The sequence below is a fragment of the Amblyomma mixtum genome, chromosome 5 (assembly GCF_055824585.1).
Source record: "Amblyomma mixtum isolate Tamu chromosome 5, ASM5582458v1, whole genome shotgun sequence".
NCBI classification, from domain to species: domain Eukaryota; kingdom Metazoa; phylum Arthropoda; class Arachnida; order Ixodida; family Ixodidae; genus Amblyomma; species Amblyomma mixtum.
Window position 1 is genome coordinate 180,967,403 of NC_143016.1, and position 12,311 is coordinate 180,979,713.

The 12,311-nt window shown below is 46.7% G+C and overlaps 1 protein-coding gene across 1 annotated transcript; it reads left to right on the forward strand.

Annotated features, from left to right (window-relative positions):
• Nucleotides 1-5,980: 5,980 nt before the first annotated feature.
• LOC149344982 (uncharacterized) lies at nucleotides 5,981-12,016 on the forward strand. Its single transcript, XM_089547338.1, has 3 exons — nucleotides 5,981-6,024; nucleotides 10,528-10,696; nucleotides 11,657-12,016. Exons 1-3 carry the CDS (start codon nucleotides 5,981-5,983, stop codon nucleotides 12,014-12,016), a joined length of 573 nt encoding a protein of 190 aa, XP_089403464.1.
• The last annotated feature ends 295 nt before the right edge of the window (nucleotides 12,017-12,311 follow it).

Below are 12,311 nucleotides of genomic sequence, written 5' to 3' on the forward strand. Positions count from 1 at the left end.
TGATTATTTCCGCGTTGGCACAATAACCTTAGTATTTACGGGTATAGCGGAGTGTAGATCATTGCCTACTGAGCAGAAGTGATCATTAAATTGGTCAACAATGGTAATTGTTTGTGGAGAGTCATCGCATGTGGGCAGTACTCTTTTACTGACGGAGGGTTGAATAACTGAATTGATAATATTCCAAATCTTTATAGAATTAATAGCGCACTTAATTATTTCGCCACAATGATACTGCCTCTTCTGCAACCTCATCTTGCTCACAGCTTTATTTCTATAGGTGCGACACTGCATGCTATAATACTCATTACACCTATTCTGCTTGATTTTAGGAACCAATGAAGCAGTTGCGCTATAACAATTAATATAGCAGGTGTCATCCAAGGACTAATAGGTTTCATATATTTCTCTTTTTTTTCTGACGGTTCAGCTACATTCTTTGATCAACATCTGTAACTTTCCAATTAAAAGTTCACAGTGCGCATTGACATCCAAGGATTCGAATTTGGTGAAATTTATTTCAGTAATGAGCCTTGAAAGCGTCATATAGTCAATATTTTTTCTTGCTTTACATTTGAAATCTCAGTCCCTAGGTTTAGCCTCAGGAGAATAGAATAAAGCAACAGGACAGTGGTCAGTAAAGGCTGTGTCAAAGGCAGCAACTATATAATTCAGAGGTTCAAAATTACATAGTATAAGATCAAGACAGGTTGAGGTAGTACTTGTGACACGCGTAGGACATGAAACGTAATCCTTGAAGCCGTATGAGAAGATAAGATCAAAATATTCACTATGGGTAGTACCTAACATATCAATATTCATGTCTCCAGTTACTATAACATGTTTAGAAGTAATAGAAAAGGGAAGAACTGTTGTCTCAAGGTAATGTAGAAAAACGCTACACTCACCATGAGGGGCACGGTAAATGAGGTGAGCATGTGAGGTACTAACACAAGAGGAGGTGGCGTTGGTTTGTACATACGGAGTGCGATTCCATACAAACAATATACTGGTCTCATAAATTCACTAAGTGATACTTCAACGTTTCTGTTCACTGATCTTGGTGACGTTATTATAAGTGTTATAAAAAAATAACACATATAATAACGTCACCAAGATCAGTGAACAGAAACGTTGAAGTATCACTTATGCTGAATTCCAATGGCAGATCGAGACCGCTCCGTCGGATCGCGTACGGAGCGCGTCGGAGCGCGTAGATTTGCCACCTCCCAGTTTGCGATTGGAATGCCAGTGATCCCTCGGGAGAGCGACGCCAGGGCCGCAGCGGCGACCGCGGAAACTAGGCGCGCCGCCGGAGCGGACGCCCTGCTAGCTTCGTGTTCGAGTGCGACAGGAGTTGCGCGAGGCGCGATCTCCGCGTTGACAGACGCCGTCTCGGCGAAACAAAAAGGAAGTAGTACGAAGGCCGTAATGTAAAACCAAAACCAAAGCGTATGTACAGGATGGTCCACTCTCCGTGAACACGCGAGTATGCGGCCGCGGTCTTCGGAGAGCCGGTGAGCCTGTCCCTACCATTCACGAAAGAAGTGGAGGACGACGCGCAGGCAATTTGCTCGCTGCTCGATTTTCCAGCCTTGCGACTGCGAGATGCAAGCCGCTGAACCAATCAGCGAGACAGTCGAGCTTTCGGCAACGACGCCGCCCGCGGACACGCCGAGGGACGAACTGCGCTGCCCCCCGGCCAACGTTTCTCCCTGGCTGCCGTAGTCGTCGCTAAGCCTAACTGTTTTTCATCGATGCCGCAGCTGAGGGCGCTTCGGAATTGGCCAGCGCTGTAGTAAAGGTGCTACTCGCGTCACCGTTTTACTGTGTTCCTCGTCTCATAATAAAATAAAGACATGATCGATTTCTGCGACGCCTCCAACAGCGGAGCTAGCAGACAGCAGGCCAGCCGCACTGGGCATCAGGAAGAAATTTGCTTGTAACGCAGTTATCACTTCTACCAGCAACTCGGTATTGGCCAACGATCCTCAAAAATGATTCATTTTTTACATTCCTCTACTCCAGGTCTCTTTATGAACGCGAACAAAGAATATTAGCGCATTTTCTGACGCCGGCGGCAGGCATATACAGGCCGGCAGCTTCACACTCGCTGTCCGTTTCAGACGAATCTTCACTGCTGGGCTCTGAGCTTTCAGTGCCCGAGTCGGAACTGTCACTTCCATGAAGCAAAATTAGTGCCGCACGGCTCGAAGCAAGATCATTGCCGTCCACTGTTGACTGGAAAGTGCCCGTCTGTCCCGGCTCGCCCGGCTCGCCACGTAGCGACGACAGGAACGAAGCGGCTGCTGCCGGTCGCGACAGGAAGCAGACGCGGCGGAAAAGAAAACGTCACGCGAGGTTCCGGTCAAATCCGCCGATTTCGGCAGATCAAGAACCGCTGCTCCACGGAGCGATCCGGGATTTACGCCTGATCCCGATCTTCCATTGGAACAGACAACTCGCGCTCCCATTTTACCATTGGAATACGACTGATCCAAACCGAGAAGAAAAACTTGATCCCGATCTGCCATTGGAATTCACCATTAGTGAATTTATGAGACCAGTATATTGTTTGTATGGAATCGCACTCCTTATGTACAAACCAACGCCACCTCCTCTTGCGTTAGGACCGCGAGAGCGAGAGAGAAAAGTATAATCAGGTATGTTATAAGATTCATTAGTCAGTAAACATGTTTCTGTTGCAGCTATAACATCGCAATGACTGTGGTGTTGATCCAAAAAAGAGAGCAATGCATCAAAGTTTTTGTGGATGCTTCTTACATTGCAGTGCAAAAAAGGCCGAGCGTTATTGGCGCTAAAAGAAGCTATCGACAATGCGCGTTGTCGGCATTCAACAAAGACTAGGGTATCTGTTCAAGATCATCCTGACACATAATTCGGATCCCATCTGAGCCTTCATTTTTCTTCATCAGAATCCTTCCTTTGACACCCATGAAAATTGCCAGTTACCTCCTTCTTCTTGCAATGGCCTTAGCCGAAGTAACCTGTTTACTCGGCACAAATGTTGATTAACATATAAGGGCGTTTTACCAGGCAGTCCAAGATCAGAGGCCACGATACACTTCTTTTTAGCAGATGCCGGCATGCCGTCACGAATGCTACACGAAGCAAATTTGACAACGACATGTGGCGGTTTGTCGTTCGAAGGGACCCTATGATTTACATCAATATTCGTTTCCGCCACTGAGACGCCCACCTTTGCGCCGATATCAAGGACAATTTTGGTCAAAGATTCATCACGTGATTCAGGGACACCTTCCTGCTCAAAATTCGAGCAGCGCCTGTACTGTTGCAATACGGTTAGCTCGGACCGCACATTTTTCTTATCAGTTTCTAGAGCATTGCTCACAATTTTCAAACTATCTTGGTCGGCTTGCAGCGCTTGCAATTCTTTGTTTTTTTTTTTCACCGTGTTTTTGAATTCCTCAAATCCATTGCTCATGAAACTATCAAATTCTCTCAGCGTAGTTTGTTTCTTTCTTACATTTTGTCCATTGTCAGGACCTTGCTGTAAACCTTTACAAGAAGAGCAGCCACTTCCTTTATTGTGGATGGAACTTTCGTGAACTGTTCTTCAGCATCACTTTGATCAGACTCCGATTGGCTATCACTACCCGACATTGCTCCAGGATGACCCAGGCACCGTTTGCGGAAGCACTAATTTAGGAATAGATGAATTACACACCTGAAAGTTGCAAGTAGTTATCAGGTGCTACCGATCTGTGCGTGCCTTGATCATCCCCAGCAATGAGTGCTGGCACCCGAAGAAGGTCGCTTTTAAACGCTCCGATGGTTCCACGTGGCTGTTTCTGGTTCCGTTGAGCACCGGTTCCTCACCGCCCCCTGGCTTGGGACGACAGTAGCACGTGTGGGTTGATGCCAGTCCAGGGATTCTGAAAGCTGCAAGTAGTTCTCAGGTGCTGCCGATCCGTGCTTGCCTGTACGGTCCACAGCAAATTCCCTTGCTGCCTAGAAATATTTATGTGGTTCTCATACAAAAATTTCTAAATATATTTGAACATCAAGTTCAAGATATCTGTCACATGTGGGCAACAATGAAACCAGTCGGTACGAAGTGATAAGCTAAGTGCTTTCCGTTTTTGGTTCTGCAGTACCTTTTCGTGGTTCCAGTCATGCGGAACTTGCTAAAGACTTGCTAAACTGAGTGCACAAATATTTTAAGCACTAATCGGGCTATCTCTCCAGAAAAACACTTGGTATGCCTTCAGCACCAGGCGATGCATTTATAATTAAATTTAACAAAAAAAAATAAATACCCTTTATAATCAATGTGATATTATCCATCTGTTATCACAGAACAAGAGAGGAAAGCTCGGTTTAGGACGCTCATCAATAAATTCCAAACAAAAATACTAGCTCTAAGACTCAGCTAACCAATATTTATTACCACGGTTTAGCCCTCCATGCTGAGCAGGACATTTGCTATTTTTCGTTGAAACTGTCCGGAAAACTTAATTGGGGAAGACAGGGGAAAATTTAGAAACATCCATTTTAAAGGTATCTCTTTGCATTTCCGATGCTCGTTTTCAGTTGCAGACAAATGCTCTAAAGCTAACTGGAATTAACCGCTGTGAGACAATGACATTGTTTCTTTCTTACTCTTTTAGTTTTTTGTCCAAGACTGTTTGCTTTGTCATCAATGGGCGTACGCAATGGCGCACAGAAGGTTTCACGGGAACGGTCCTAGTAGCTTTGACGATTCGTGGACGTGCATAAGGGCCAGCACGAACCCGGTCAGTGACTTTCCCTGGGCTGACCACGCCATCCTGGTGTCGTGTCGCAACGGAGAGACATGGTCATATAAGGGGGCCGTCGACGACTCCCACGGGGGGGGGTTGACCTTGTCGCGGGGATCCCAGGGAGAGCTGCACTGAGTGAAAAAAAGGAATCGAGTGAGTGGCGCCGCGCGGGAGGTGAGGAGCAGCCAGCGGCTACGGCGAAGGGAAGGCGGCAGAAAAAGAAGCAAAAGGCTTAAAAGAGGGAACCGACTGGAGGAACGGGCAGAGAGGGACGTTCAACCGAGCGGAAGGGACGGACGAAGGTAGAAAACTGGGGCAGCGCATGAACCAGGGAGCCCGGGGTCTAGCCTTCGCTCACGTTCGGTCTCCGATAGCACCTCTAACGCCTGGCCGAGAGCGACCGCCGCACAGCCTCGAAGAATCCCCAGCCCGGCTGCAGCAGATATCTGGCCATTCGTCGAGCCCGTGCCACACCAAGCTGACACAGCGCCGACGTGGACGAGCCCTACTGCATTCGCGTAAGCAGCATCAAGCCATATTCAATAAATAAACCATATTCAAAAATCATTTTTGGAGCCTATGCATTAATCTCCTCATGCCCAGTGTGGACCAAGGGCCATTTTAAGAAACTGGCCCAACACATTAGTGTCAAAAGTGGGGTCTAAACTTAAATCATTGGGCAAGGGCAAAAGCTGGAGTGCACCCCCGGCGAGAGGAGTTTGAGCCACTGACTATTCCGTTTAAAATACATGAGGCCCACTCGAGTGCCCAGCTCTTTGGGGCAGGCGTACTTGGCAAACATGGTGGAGAAACTAACTGGCGACGGTCAGGGGCGTCTATTAATAATGTTTTGATATAATAGAGCCGGTGTGCAAAGTTGGCGGTCTAAGTTATGTATAACAGCTGGGAATGGCGAAATGTCGCATGTCTGGGGCAGCATATGATTTTGCCTGGAGAGATGAGGAAATCACGAACGCTGGCACGTTGTCTGATTTCAAAAACCTGGCGTTCAAATATTTTGACTGGGAACATTCAAGTGTAAAACTCATGCAGTTCCTCGACGCTCGACAGGTGCAAAAGAAAGACGGACGCGCCTTTGCCTCCCGCCTTCGCTTCCTGGGGAACGAAACCATAGCGCGAGAACAGGTTCTGGCAGTGCGGAGCACAAGTATGCTAAAGAGTTGCTTCTGGAACAGATGATATCCCAGTTCCTTACTGGCCTGAAGGACCCAGTGCGCAGGTTTGTCCTGCCTAGAGCACCATCTACTCTTGAGGCAGCGACAGAGGCAGCCGTAGAAGAAGAACGTAATGAGCTGCCGATCTCTGTCGAGGAAATGGTGCGGCTTGTAACGGAGCCAAAAAGCGCAAGAGCTGACGCGAGCGTTATTCAATTGACGGATAGACTATATCGGCCTAAGGCGCTCCTGGCTGAAGGCCTTGAGCTAAATAACGGAGGCAATTTCAGGAACCGTGAACGGAGGCAGGTTCGCTGTTATGCCTGCAAAGGGTTCGGTCACATTGCTAGACTCTGTCCCGAGCTAAACCGCGAATTGAGTGTGCCAAATGGGCAGCAGCGTGCACAGGCCGACCCGAAGTGGGAGCAAAGACCGGAAGCTCCTAAAGCTCGTAGAGTCCCCCGCAGCCGAGCCGGTTGAGGGGCGGAGCAGTAGTTGTGCCGTTGTAAGCGTTTTTGTAAAATCCTGTCTGATTGCCAAAATTTTGGTAAACGGGGTCAATTGCAAACTGTTGGTTGACACTGGCTCCCGGATAACGCTCGTCAAGCGAAAGTTTTTCGATTTGCTGGCAAGGAAGGGAGAAAAGCAGGCGCAAGTGGCCCGGGTATCTCCGAAAGTGCCATTAGTGGGGAATACAGGAGCTGATCTGGGCATGGGAGGACTGTACCTTTTGCGCTGCACAATCGGGAACGATAGCTTTTACCATCCAAGCCATATTTGTTCCGACGCGGTGTCGTGGCCGGAAGGCATATCGCGCGTCTTAGGCCAGGACCTGTCGCAGCAACATGGCATCGATATCATGCTAAGCTAGAACTACCTTTCCTGTCGCGGTGCTTTGGTCCCATTGGCAAACCTAGAGGTTGAGTACGTTGCACGAGTGGACTTTGGGGAGAGCGCAGAACAATGCTCGCCAACACACGCAGGTGTTAGTGTTAAGACAACGAGAGAAACAGTGGTGCTGCCTCGGTCTGTGATAATCAAGTAATTAATAAAGCCAGAGAGTTTAGTGTCACGTGAAAAACCGTTGTGGAAGCCGAGCTGGTGTTTGAAATTACGGCATGATCTTGAAAGTGATAATGACTTAGCTGTGAATGATAGGCTCTAAGAGCTGGCAGAAGGTGCTGGTTACTGATATTGGACGATTGTTAATCGGGCAGGGACCCCCACCTGTTTTGACGATTGGTATTACCATAGTCCGTCAGAACATTGACGGACTATGCTATTACCTTGGCTATCCACCAATCAATAGAAATTACTCTGTTTGATAATGGTTGTGAAAGTAAAGACAATACAGCACAAATGCTTTGTGATTTATTCTTGAGTACCTTATTGTTCAAAGCCTGATGATCAGAAGTGCTACTGATTTTAAGATTGTTAAATAAAGCTAAGATACCTGATTTGTGATACTGGCCCTTATCCAAAACCAAGATAAGGCCCAGTATCCTCGTGGGTAAATAGTGATAAGAAGGTGCTAAAAATCACAGCGCGTTCGGATTCAGTAACAGATTCTGATTCACTTTTTCTTGGCCATAATTTTCGCCTCAGCGGCGATAATTACAAATCGTAACCGCGGCAATGAAGCAACATGCTTACTTTGAGCTGCCAGCCGCTTGCCTTTAGGAATGGGAAAAGCAAACCAAATTCCTGTCTCACTCATTGTGGCAGTTATTAAATGTTTGCTTGCTCGTTTTCGACCAGCTGCATTTGAAACCTCCATTGCATCTTTGTTTTGTTGCCTAAAAAAATCGCGTTACATCTCCGGTTAATTTTATTTTTATTTCGACTTTGTTTCTCTTCTCGTGGAACAGCAAGGAGCGGTGCAGGAACGGGCCGGCCTCTCTTGGCCTCAGTTTACAATCTGTCAACTGAACCAGAGCATGGTCAGTCTGAGTAGACCGACCATGCCCTGGGTATACGGTATGAACATTTCATGTAAAATCGCGGGCTCCTGGCGGCCTGTGTTTTAACCCAATCGCTCAATCTACAGGTTCCTTCCGTTGAGTTATTTAGCTCAATCTCGCGTGATGTTCTATCTTCTTTGATAGACCACATTGATGACAGTACTTTTCATTTTTATGGCAGTATCAGCAAGCGGCTCGCTCAAATGAAAATCGGCTTCAGGTAGTGTCAGTCAATCGCTGCAGATGGGACGAATAAGCCCATACATTTCCACGAAAGGGAACTGACATGCGGTCTACGTGGTCCTCTGTATATTTAATGTTAGGAAAAATTTCAGCGAGGTATACTTCTAAACTTTCAAAACCATAACAAAAATTGACATTTGAACAATGTATTCACGTGTGCAGAAAAAGGAGAACTGGCATTGAATTGGCATTACCATGGCACCTGGGAAGCTACTCGTATGAAAAAATGAGCGTGGCTAGCTCAGCCACGGATGCATGCCTTTTCCCTTTTAGGGCTGGAACAGCTGTTCTCGCTTCATTTAGACATTTTCCAGCATTAATTCAAGGGCTTTGCGTTATTTGCAGAATTTTAATACATTTATTCACGATGCATACAATAGCCACGAGCCTGCCATTTTGCAGCTGCTTATTGTTGTCATGTGATATGTTATGGGACCAGTAGACATTCCGTAGTTTGCGCATACAACTGAGGTTTATGGTTCTTATTGGGGCTTCCAAACCGGAACGCTGTTTATATGCACATACATCGTTCGATATGATGATTTTATTCAATCCTGTAAACCTGGCACAGGTCCAAACAGAGTGCATAAAAAGATAAAGAAAACAAATATAAGCAAGGTAAAAAACATGAACGGGTGACAAAATGCAATAAAGAATCCAATGGTTGCAGTCCGAAAAAAAATAAGAACTTGCATACATCTCTTCGAGACCCTAAAAGCGAATAAATCAGCTTCCACCAGTGCCAGTCCTGCAAGAATGGTCACCTTGCTCAGAAGTATTAAGCATAAGGGCAAAATTCGTAGCTTGAAAACGGCTTGTGTTTGTACGCTTGTACTTCTACTTCATGCTTTAAAAGTTATCTGGCGCTTCTGGGGCACTTCTTTCATTCATTTCATAGCGCACCAATCGAGCGTTTTAATAAAAATTACCCTGACCAAAATGTCATTCGCTGCATGTGCAGCTAGTCAAGCTAAATGTTTTCACCACGGGTTCTTTTCCATACACCCTAAGTCGAAATTACAGTCGCGCCTTGCCAGATGTTTGGAGGTGAGAGTAATTATCCTACTTTTCTGCACGTGTTACAAAAATAGTACAAGAATGCGCATAATCTGATAACTTCCGCTGGTAATAATTAATTATATGGCACGCAAATTTCCCACGAATGTATCGACTCGGCGTGAATTATGACTACGTCTGTTTCCTGAGAGCTATCCGATTGTCTAGAATTTCCTGTTTCCAGACGTGTTACGCTGCACTTACCTGCCTTGATCACAGTACCGCGTGTTTGTACGCGTGAGTGAGGGATATCGCTTCAATCGAGGTCAACGCTACAGCGAAACTGAAAGGACTAAATGGGCCAAAAAGAAGATCCCAGCTCCTCTCGCCTTTGCAAGTGTGGCCCATTGGTCGTGACCATGCAAAGAGAAAAGAGAGAGGGGCAAGGGCTTCGCCTTAGCCAACAGCGTAACAAATATGCTTGTGGTTGCATGAAGTCAGGTGGAATATATAAAAACCTAGAGCGGCGCTCTCAGATCCATGAGTTCTCTGCGATTTCAGCTGAACGCAGGAGCCCTCGCAGACATCTCAAGTGGAAATGCTGCCCAAGGTAAGAATCGCGTTGTGCAGCCGCGCTGTAGAGTGCGGTCGCTTTGGCTTTACCGAATGGGTTTGAGATTGGCCTCTCAGTAGCGAATTTTTATGCTGCGAAGTATTTGGTCCGACGCATATGCAAAGAGTAGTGAATTGAAAGAGGGGTTGTTGTTCGTTTTAAGAACGACAACCCGGCTTAAAAAGTGGCTGATCTTCATATCAGAAATTCTCATTCCTTCTGCACTCGAAGGTAACCTAAAGCAGACAATGCTATAGCGAAATCACGTTATTTTGGGGTTGGTAAATGTGCACCTAGTTGTTTTAGGGATTCTCTGTCTAGAATGCTTACATTTTTTTGACACGTTTGCTGTAAGTGTCACACGTTATGCGCTAAGCTATGTTCCTGCGGAGAAAACTCATGCAAGAGTGAAATGAGCTTCTAAAACGCTGCCCGGACGGAATTCTCGTCATTCCTCCGTCTCAGAAACTGTAATACTCCTGGGTTATTTTGCAGTTATAATAAGAGCTTTATACATGCACGCACCGCCAATAACCAGCAGATTTCAGAGAAAGTACTTCTGGCTGCAACAGAGTCCCGAGAGCCCGCTGTTTGCACATAGCAAGTATAAATAATTTTACGAGTAACCAAAAAATAGTGCAGTGAAAACTGCTTTTAGTGCTCCCAGCTGCACAAAAAAAATAATTAAAGGTCTTGCGCAGTGGGCGACAGCCGTAACGTTACGTTCATAGAAAATGCGTTCATCACTGCAACAGCTGGCGATTTCTCCTCCAGACTGTCATCCTCTTCTCAGTCGTCGCCTTCATCGAAGCAGGGAATGTTTTCGGTGGCGGCCAATACCAGGGGTTCCAGGCGGGAGGGTTCCGAGGCCCCCTCTTCGCTGCCGCTGCTACTCCTGGATTAGCTGCAGCTGATGCCGCCTACGTGAGTAAACTACTCTTATCAATAACGAAGTGTGTTCGATAGGGTGAGGTCCTAAACTTGTCTGCTTCGGCAGACATGACATAATAAAGCAAAGATACGAAATACTTCACATCTTCACGGACTACTGCTTGCAGAAATTTCCTCCAATTTTGTAAAAAATGAACACAACATTATTTTTAGCTTTCCTTTCTATGAACGTGGATTTTCTTGGCGTGATAAGGAGGGGACCTAAAAAACCATGACTGCTGTGAGCAGATTTACTCTGCCTAAGCTTATAGCACAGAAAACTAGCATTATTATTGCTAATACGCATTTACTCTCTGTTCCGTGAGCTGTCGTAGCCTGATATTATGAATGCATGCACATTTTAACTGTGTTGTGAGACAGCTTTAGCTGTAATGAAATCAACTTAAATATTTTAGGTGATGGCCAGTTCAAACCCTGCCTCTTCCAGTGCTAGAATTCACAAGCCTACAGTGATTCAAAAAGTTTTATTGGTGCAGGAAATGCTAATTTCTCTCTGAAGTTCTGCCCTGCCGCTGTCTCAGAGCTAGGAAAAAAATTTATTCAAAATAAGACGGGTGCGAGCTTTGTACATAATTTGGATGCCCAGTGAGAAAACTTTTGATGCCCTGAGACTGTTGTCCAGCCTTTAAACTCATGGGAGACTGGGGCCAGAATTTCAAGCCTTTTAAACTGTCAGTAAGTATTCTCAAATTTTCAGTATGCGCGGACAGCAATGATGTTTAGGTATGTATTCGAATATCCCCATCCATGCTTCCTCGCAGGAAGCTCTTAGCTTCGGGCTTGAATTTTTGGCTGTCAACTAAGTTTTGCATCCGGTCGCTCCTTCTCGCCGCAGCTTAAATCAGAACGCACAACATATTTTTGCTTTCAAATCTGCTATGCTCATGCTTTGATTGCATTTGGAAGCATTCACCTCTTGCTTTCCTTCCGCAGCCTCCCCAACCGTACAGCTTCGGCTACGACACCACAGATGAGTTCGGTACGCAGCTTTTCCACAAGGAGCAGGGAGACGCCAGCAACGCTAAGACTGGTTCGTACGGCTACCGGGACGCCAATGGCCTGTTTCGCACCGTCAGCTACGTGGCTGACGCCAACGGGTTTCGTGCCACGGTCGACACCAACGAGCCTGGAACCGCACCCGGTGCCAGTGCCGACGCTGTGTTCAATGCCAAGCCAGTCGCGGCGCCAGCTGTGGCAATAGGTGCAGCTGCGGCGACTCCTGGCCGCTACATAGGAGCCAGACCTGGCGCTTATAGCGCTGGAGCTGCGGCAGGAGGACCGTGGGCCGGATAGTAGCGTATCTTTTCTCTAGAATACTAGCCGTAGGCTTTTTGCGCACAACGGCTATAGTGTTCTCTCAAGCCACATTAAGCATGGCTACTGCCTCGACGTCGTCATGGGGAATAAAATGTTAATATTCGACAACTTCCTGTTGTTAATACTCTATAGACGCTTTACAGCGGCGTGTCATGGGGGTTGCCATCTTTGATCACGTGATCACGCCGCCATTACTCGCCTTCTGACTGCTCGGCGCGCGCCTCGTCGCGACGGCTGCTGCGTCTGATGTTTCGGTTCCGACAGGCAGTGT

What these genes read in the sequence shown, in the direction of transcription:
- LOC149344982 (XM_089547338.1), top strand. Translation starts at nt 5,981, where the DNA reads ATGATATCCCAGTTCCTTACTGGCCTGAAGGACCCAGTGCGCAG. An exon ending in CTGAAGGACCCAGTGCGCAG is followed by an intron (nt 6,025 to 10,527) that starts GTTTGTCCTGCC and finishes TCACTGCAACAG; the next exon opens with CTGGCGATTTCTCCTCCAGA. An exon ending in CTGCAGCTGATGCCGCCTAC is followed by an intron (nt 10,697 to 11,656) that starts GTGAGTAAACTA and finishes TTCCTTCCGCAG; the next exon opens with CCTCCCCAACCGTACAGCTT.